The 8,460-nt window shown below is 44.4% G+C and overlaps 1 protein-coding gene across 1 annotated transcript; it reads left to right on the plus strand.

Moving 5' to 3' along the window:
* The first annotated feature begins 3,790 nt into the window (after positions 1-3,790).
* Positions 3,791-4,738, plus strand: LOC120387537 (olfactory receptor 52E2-like). Its single transcript, XM_039508485.1, has one exon. It carries the CDS (start codon positions 3,791-3,793, stop codon positions 4,736-4,738), a length of 948 nt encoding a protein of 315 aa, XP_039364419.1.
* The last annotated feature ends 3,722 nt before the right edge of the window (positions 4,739-8,460 follow it).

Raw genomic sequence — 8,460 nt, forward strand, 5'->3', positions numbered from 1 at the left:
CAGGAAGCCAGCTAAACAACCAGTCGGACCACTACACAATCGAGGTGCTAAAGGAGCACTAAAGGATGGTAAGACCATTGCAGAGAAACTACATTAATTCTTTGCATCGGTGGCCACGGCTGAGGATGTGAGGGAGAATCCCAAACCTGCAGCATTCTATTTAGGTGAAAAATCTGAGAAAATGTCACAGATTGAGGTGTCATTAGAGGAGCTTTTGGAACAAATTGATAAACTAAACAGTAATAAGTCACCAGGACCAGATGGTATCACCCAAGAGTTCTGAAGGAACTCAAATGTGAAACTGCAGAACTATTAACTGTGGTATGTAACCTGTCGTTTAAATCAGCCTCTCTACAAAATGACTGGAGGACAGATAATGTGACACAAGTTTTTAAGAAGGGCTAAAGAGGTGATTCAAGAACTTACAGGCCCATAAGCCTGACTTCAGTACCAGGCAAACTGGCTGGAATGATAGTAAAGAACAAAATTGTCAGACACATAAATTAACATAATTTGTTGGGGAAGAGTCAACGTGATTTTTGTAAAGGGAAATCCTGCCTCACCAATCTACAAGAATTCTTTGAGTGGGGCCAACAAGCATGTGGCCAAAGGGTATCCAGTGGATAGAGTGTACTTAGATTTTCAGAAAGCCTTTGACAAGGTCCCTCACCAAAGGCTCTTAAGCAAAAAGAGCTGTCATAGGATAAGAGGGAAGGCCCTCTCATGGATTGGTAACTGGTTAAAAGATAGGAAACAAAGGGTATGAATAAATGGTCAGCTTTCAGAATGGAGAGAGGTAAATAGTGGTGTCCTCCAGGGGTCTGTACTGGGGGCCTGTCCTATTCAACATATGCATAAATGATCAGGAAAAAGGGGTAAACAGTGAGGTGGCAAAATTTGCAAATGATACAAAATTGTTCAACATAGTTAAGTCTCAGGCAGATTGCAAAGAGCTACAAAAGGATCTCTCATAATTGGATGATGGGGCAACAAAATGGCAGATGAAATTTAATGTCAATAAATACAAAGTAATGCACACTGGAAAACATAATCCCAACTATACATATAAAATGATGGGATCTAAATTAGTTGTTACCACTCAAGAAAGAGATCGTGGAGTCATTGTGGATAGTTCTCTGAAAATATCCACTCAATGTGCAGCAGCAGTCAAAAAAGCAAACAGAATGTTGGGAATCATTAATGCATGCACTACATGCATCCGACGAAGTGGGTATTCACCCACGAAAGCTCATGCTCCAAAACGTCTGTTAGTCTATAAGGTGCCACAGGACTCTGCTGCTATTTAAAAAGGGATAGATAATGAGGCAATAAATATCTTATAAATATCTTATTGCCTCCATGTAAATCCACGGTACGCCCACATCTTGAATACTGTGTGCAGATGTAGTTACCCCATCTCAAAAAGATATATTGGAATTGAAAATGGTTCAGAAAAGGGCAACAACATTATTAGTGGTACGGAACAGCTTCCATATGAGGAGAGATTAATAAGACTTGGATTTTTCAGCTTGGAAAAGAGATGACTAAGGGGGATGGGGGATGTGATAGAGGTCTATAAAATCATGAATTGTGAGGAGAAATGAAATAAGGAAGTGTTATTTACTCCTTCTCATAACACAAGAACTAGGGGTCACGAAATGAAATCAGTAGACAGCAGGTTTAAAAGAAACAAAAGGAAATATTTTTTCACACAACGCACAGTCAGCCTGTGGCACTCCTTGCCAGAGTATGTTGTGAAGGCCAAGATTATAACAGGGTTCAAAAAAGAACTAGAGAAGTTCATGGAGGTTAGGTCCATCAATGGCAGTTAGCCAGGATGGACAGGGATGGTGTCCCTGGCCTCTGCTTCCCAGAAGCTGGGAATGGTTGACCAGGAATGGATCTGTTTTGTTCATTCCCTCTGGGGCACCTGGCATTGGCCACTGTCGGAAGACAGGGTACTGGGCTGGATGGACCTTTGGTCTGACTCAGAATGGTCTCTCTTATGTTCCTGTGGTTTGGATTCCAACCCTTTGATCATCTTTATCTCTTGCCTCTGGATCCTTCCCAGTTTCTCTACATCCTTTCTATACATGTGTGATCAAACCTGGACACACTACTGCAGCTGAAGCCTTACCAGTACTGGGGGGAACAGTACTATCACTTGCCATGACTTGCATTCTATGTCTCTGCTAATGCAACAGAAAATTGCATTTTTATTTTATTTTTTTTGCAATAGCAAAAAAATCAACACCCTGAGAGCTGTAGCTATATCATCCTAACCATGGTGCACACAGCAGGAGGTCAACACAGTTTGTCCTAATGGTCAATCGCCCTCATTGCTAAACATTGGGTCCTTATTTCCAACTGGAATTTGTCTGGTTTCAGCTTCCAGCCTTGCTCTACCTTTCTCGGCCAGATTAAAGAACCCGTTTTTACTATTTAAGATAAATAAATGAAGGTCTTTAAGACTCTCACTGTCTGGAATCTTTTCCAGCCTCAAATCACTTTTGTGGCTTTTTTCTGCACCCTCTTTTCTTCTTAATATAATTAATAACCTCCTTTTTGTGATCCTTAGCCCTGCCAAGCACAGATTTCTCTCGGATACATTTCACGTTTCTTATCAACTTTTATAAATTCCAATGTCTATTGTTTGCTATCTATCTCCCCTTTTTATAACCTGTTATATCTTTCCTCCTCCCCCACACCCCAATTACTGCCTTCACTTTGCCATTGAACTGGGTTTTTAGCCAAACTTGTCCACTTCCTTGACTGTGGTAATTATTCCCATTTTTCTGTCTAACGTTTTCCTCCCAATCAGTTTTTTGGATTTTTTTTTTGTCTCAGGTTTGAGGAATTAGCCCTTTTGAAGCACTAAGTGTCTATAGTTATGACTGTTAGGGAACTGTTCTCTGTTTGCCCATTTGAATGTCATCAGTTCCATTGTTTGTTTTCCTCTGCTCTATCATATGCCCCCTTCTTTGTCTATTTTCTAAACTAAACAGTCCCAGACTTTTCAGTCTCTCCGCATCTGGTACCCTCCCCCATTCTCAGAGCCTGCCTCAGAAACCCCCTTTCTGTCTGCTATATCCTTTATAGACACTGAGTGACCAAAACTGAGTGCATGTCCAGAGCAGCTTATTCTCCATCCCATTCCTTAGGCATCTGAACATTGTCTTTGTTTGGACACTACTGCAAATGAGAAGGTGTTTCTGTGGAGCTGCTATTAATGATTCCCAGGACTTTTTGTTGAGGTATGTTCTAGTTTAGATATTTCCCCCGGCACATGGCTTGGCAAAGGTTTTTTTAGTTTTTTGTTTTTCCCACTCAGATTTTGAGGAACTGGGTGAATGGGAAACTCCCTACAGCATGGACTCTCTAGCTTGGGTTTCATTGCATTAAGGATCGATGATCGATAACCACTATCCACACTTGTGTTTCCTGCTGGTTCCTATTAAGGTTTCCCACACCGTGATGTGTAGGAATTATTGATGGATGAAGCACCATCAAACATGGACTCGGCATTACTAGGGTCATGTGTTCATAATTCATTCCTCTGAATAATGAAAATAATATTTTCAGTGTGTGAAGAGCGACCAATCTGCTTCAGCCATGAGAACACCCTCCAGTAGTGCATGTCATGTCTCATATTACAACTGTTTCTCCATCCAGGTATTTGTCCTGAAACCATCACGCTAGACCCTGGGCACATACAGGAAGTCAGGGGAATGTACGGTACATGCAGGAGACACCGTTCTGCCTCCGAGTTTTACACCTTCTCCCCTACTCTATGTCAGGTTCTAACACAACTGACTTCACCAACCCCTCCACCTTCATCCTGCTGGGCATTCCTGGACTGGACACAGCCCACGTCTGGATCTCCATCCCCTTCTGTACCCTGTTTGCCATAGCCGTCTTGGGGAACTTCATCATCCTGTTCATCGTGAAGACGGAGCCAAGCCTCCATGGGCCCATGTACTATTTCCTCTGCATGCTGGCCGTCACTGACCTGGTCCTGTCCACGTCCATCCTGCCCAAAATGCTGAGCATCTTCTGGTTCAATTCCAGGGAGATCGATTTCAGTGCCTGCTTCACCCAGATGTTCTTCATTCACTGCTTCACAGTGATGGAGTCTGGGATCCTCGTGGCCATGGCTTTGGATCGCTACGTGGCCATCTGTGATCCCCTGAGACATTCCACTATCCTGACAAACCCTATGATAACCAAGATTGGCCTGACTTTGCTGCTGCGGAGTGGCATATTTGTACTGCCCTATATCCTTCTAGCAACGTGGTGGCCATATTGCAGAACCAATATCATCCCCCACACATACTGCGATCACATGGCTATGGTGAAGCTGGCCTGTGGTGACATCCGCATCAGTACTTACTACGGCCTCTTTCTGATATTCTCTGGGATTGGTCTGGATGTGTTCTTTATCACCATGTCCTATACCCAGATCCTCAGGGCCATCTTCAGCCTCCCCACAAAGGACGCCCGGCTCAAGACTTTTGGGACCTGCAGCTCCCACCTCTGTGTCATCTTAGCCTTTTATGCCCCAGCTCTCTTCTCCTTCATCACGCAATGGTTTAGCAACAATGTGCCCCAGCGTTTCCAAGTTCTCATGGCCAACTTGTACCTCCTGCTGCCCCCCATGTTTAACCCCATCATCTATGGGGTGAGGACCAAACAGATCCGGGACAGGCTGCTCTGGTTCTTTCCTCATAAAGGGACCTAAAGTTTTCTCCTGGTGCTCTGGCTCTCAGCCCGAGCTCCATGCAGAGCTAGGAGGTGACATGGTGCCAGATCCTCTTCCCTGATTCACTGACTGGACAGTACAAGTGACATTAAATCCTTTCCTGACCTTAGTGTACTGGGGAATTGGTCTGTGTACGACTCATGAACTCACAGGGTTGCCATCTTTGTAATTGCTGGACCCCTGAGGCCCTGCCTCACCTCTTCTGCTAAGGCTCCACCCCTGCTCTGCCTTCCCCCCCCCCCCCCGAAGGCTCCTCCCCGTTGATCACTCTTCTCGTCCCCTCCCCCTGTCACTTGCTGGATCATCTCCACCAGCCTTCCTGGCTACAAGGGAGCCATTTCAGATTTTGGTAGGGTGTGTGTGTCAATTTTAACCATGATTCCAGTGGCTATTTAAATGTCAGGGGGTAGCCGGATTAGTCTGTATCCACAAAAACAAAAGAGTCCTTTGGTACCTTAAAGACTAACAGGTTTATTTGTGCGTAAACTTCTGTGAATAAAAAACCTCACTTCTTCAGATGCCTGGAGTGAAAGTTACAAATGCAGACATTATATACTGACACATGAAGAGATGGGAGTTACCTCGCAAGTGGAGAACCAGTGTTGTCAGGGCCAATTCGATCAGGATGGATGTAGTCCACTCCCAATAATAGATTAGGAGGTGTCAGTACAAAAGCAGCTTTGCCTCTCCTGGAAATGAGCCAGCCACTCCCAGTCCCTATTCAAGCTCGAATTAATGGCATTAAATTTGCAAATAAATGTTTGTTCTGCTGTTTCTTTTTGAAGTCTGTTTCTGAAGTTTTTTGTTCAATAATAGTTACTTTTAAATCTGTTATAGAATGTCCAGAGGGATTGAAGTGTTCTCCTACTGGCTTTTGTACAAAGCGACAAAGAGTCCCGTGGCCCTTATAGACTAACCGAACTATTAAAGCATAAGCTTTCGTGAGTGAATACCCACTTCGTCAGACGCATGTGGTGGAAATTTCCAGAGGTGGGTATAAATATTCAGGCAAGAATCAATCTAGAGATGAGGTTAGTTCAATCAAGGAGGGTCAGGCCCTCTTCTAGCAGTTGAGGTGTGAACACCTAGGGCGGAGAAACTGCTTTTTACTAACATGTTCTGGCATTTTGTGGCAAGTCACTTATGGCACAGTGGTTAGGTTTAGAAATTTAATGTATAGCCATACTTGGTAAGACCAATGGTCCATCTAGACCAGTATCCTGTCTTCCAACAGTGGTCAATTCCAGGTGCCCCAGAGGTAATCAACAGAACAGGTAATCATCAATCATCTCCTGTCATCCTCTCCCAGGTTCTGGCAAACAGATGCTAGGGACACTATCCCTGCCTATCCTGGCTATTAGCCATTGGTGGATCTGTCCTCCACGAACTTATCTAGTTCTTATTGGAGCCCTGTTTTACCTTTGGCCTTCACAACATCCCCTGGCAAAGAGGCAGGGGCGGCTCTAGGCACCAGCAAAACAAGCTGGTGCCTAGGGCGGCCAAATCTAGGGGGCGACAGGCTGCGCCAGCGGACCTGCCGCAGTCATGCCTGCGGGAGGTCCCCGGGACGACCGGCCCTCCCGCAGGCATGACTGCTGCAGCTCAAGCGGAGCCGCGGGATCCGAGAACCGTCCGCAGCCGCGGGGGGTCCAGCTGGGCCACGCGGGACCAGCGGACCCTCTGCAGTCATGCCCGCGGGAGGTCCGCTGCTCCCGCGGCTCCGGGGCGCCTCCCGCGCATGACTGCTTGGGGCGGCCAAAACTGTAGAGCCGCCCCTGCAAAGATGGATCCACAGGTTGACTGTGAAGAAATGCTTTCTTTTCTTTGCTTTTAATCCGCTGGCTATTAATTTCAGTGGGCGACCCTAGTTCTTGTGTTATGTGAATGAGTAAATCATATTCTCTTATTCAATTTTCCACACCATTTATGATTTTATAAACCTCTCTCATATCCCCCCTTAGTCATCTCTTTTCCAAGCTGAAAAGTTCTAGTCTTTTAATCTCTCTTCATACGGAAGCTGTTCCATACCCCTAATCATTTCTGTTGCCCTTCTCTGTACCTTTTCCAAATCCAATAAATCTTTCAGGAGATGGGGTGACCAGATCTGTATGCAGTATTCAAGATGTGAGCATATCATGGATTTATATAGAGGGAATATGATATTTTCAGTCTGATTATCTATCCCTTTCTTAATGATTCCCAACATTGTTAGCTTTTTTGACTGTCTTTGCACATTGAGAAGATGTTTTCAGAGACCTATCCACAATGAGTCCAAGATCTTTTTCTTAGTAGGTAACAGCTAATTTAAACCCTATCATTTGGTAGATATAGTTGGGATTATATTTTGCCATGTGCATTATTTGCATTTATCAACACTGAATTTTATCTGCCATTGTGTTGCCCAGTGTGACAATGCAGTTCTGGGGGGACCCAACTGAGAGTGCCAATTCAGGACCAATTGCTCAAACAGGGCAGTCACAGCCCACGGCTGGGGTTTTTCCACCCCTAAGGCAAACCAACCAAACCAGTCAGACAAAGAGGACTTTGGTCTCACCCCACGGGCTAACCACAAGTCACACAAGCAATTCCCTTAGACACTCCAGTCTCCCAGTATCACCACCAGTGCCACTCGTCCTGGGGATGAATGGTTATGAAAACCAACACCCCAATAAAAGAAAAACGTTCTCTCGATCCCAAAGAGTCAAGCCCCAGACCCATGTCAATATACAAATTAGATTTTACCCACAAATCACTCTGTTACCAATCCTTTAGAAGCTAAAATCTAAAGGTTTATTCATAAAAGGAAAAAGATAGAGATGAGAGCTAGAATTGGTTAAGTGGAATCAATTACATACAGTGATGGCAAAGTTTTTAGTTCAGGCTTGTAGCAGTGATAGAATAAACTGCAGGTTTAAATCAAGTCTCTGGAGTACATCCCCTGCTGGGATGGGTCATTCAGTCCTTTGTTCAGAGCTTCAGTTTCTGGCAAAGTCCCTCCAGAGGTAAGAAGCAGGATTGAAGACAAGATGGAGATGAAGTATCAGCCTTTTATAGGCTTTTCCAGGTGTAAGAATACTTCTTTGTTCGTACTGTGGAAAATTACAGCAAACTGAAGTCTTTGCTGAGTTACAAGGTGTATCTGCCTCCTCTCAATGGGTCGATTGTGTAGCTGATGGTCCTTAATGGGCCATCAAGCAGGCTAGGCAGAGCTAACACCAACTTGTCTGGGATGTCTCCCAGAAGCACAGCACAAGTTTGAAATACAGACAGTATAGAGCCAATATTCATAACTTCAACTACAAAATGATACAGACACACAGACAGCATCATCCTAACCAGCAACCCAGAACCTGGTCTTAGACACCTTAGATGACCCCCTTTACATAAGATTTGGTGCCACTACAGGACCTTGGTTGCAAACATGTTCTATAGAGTCCCAGATTATATCAATAATGTCTCACCAAGTCACCTGTTTTTTTTATGATTCCTTTGTAACTCTTCACAGTCTGCTTTGGACTTCACCATCTGAGCAATTTTGATTCATCTACAAGTTTTGCCACCTCACAATTTACTGATTTTCCCAGATCTCTTATGAATATGTTGAACAGCACTGGCCCCAGGACAGACCCCTGGGGGACACCATTATTACCTCTCTCCATTTTCACCTTTTATTCCTACCCTTTGTTTCATATCTTTCAATG

Source organism: Mauremys reevesii, linkage group 1, assembly GCF_016161935.1.
Source record: "Mauremys reevesii isolate NIE-2019 linkage group 1, ASM1616193v1, whole genome shotgun sequence".
NCBI classification, from domain to species: Eukaryota; Metazoa; Chordata; order Testudines; family Geoemydidae; genus Mauremys; species Mauremys reevesii.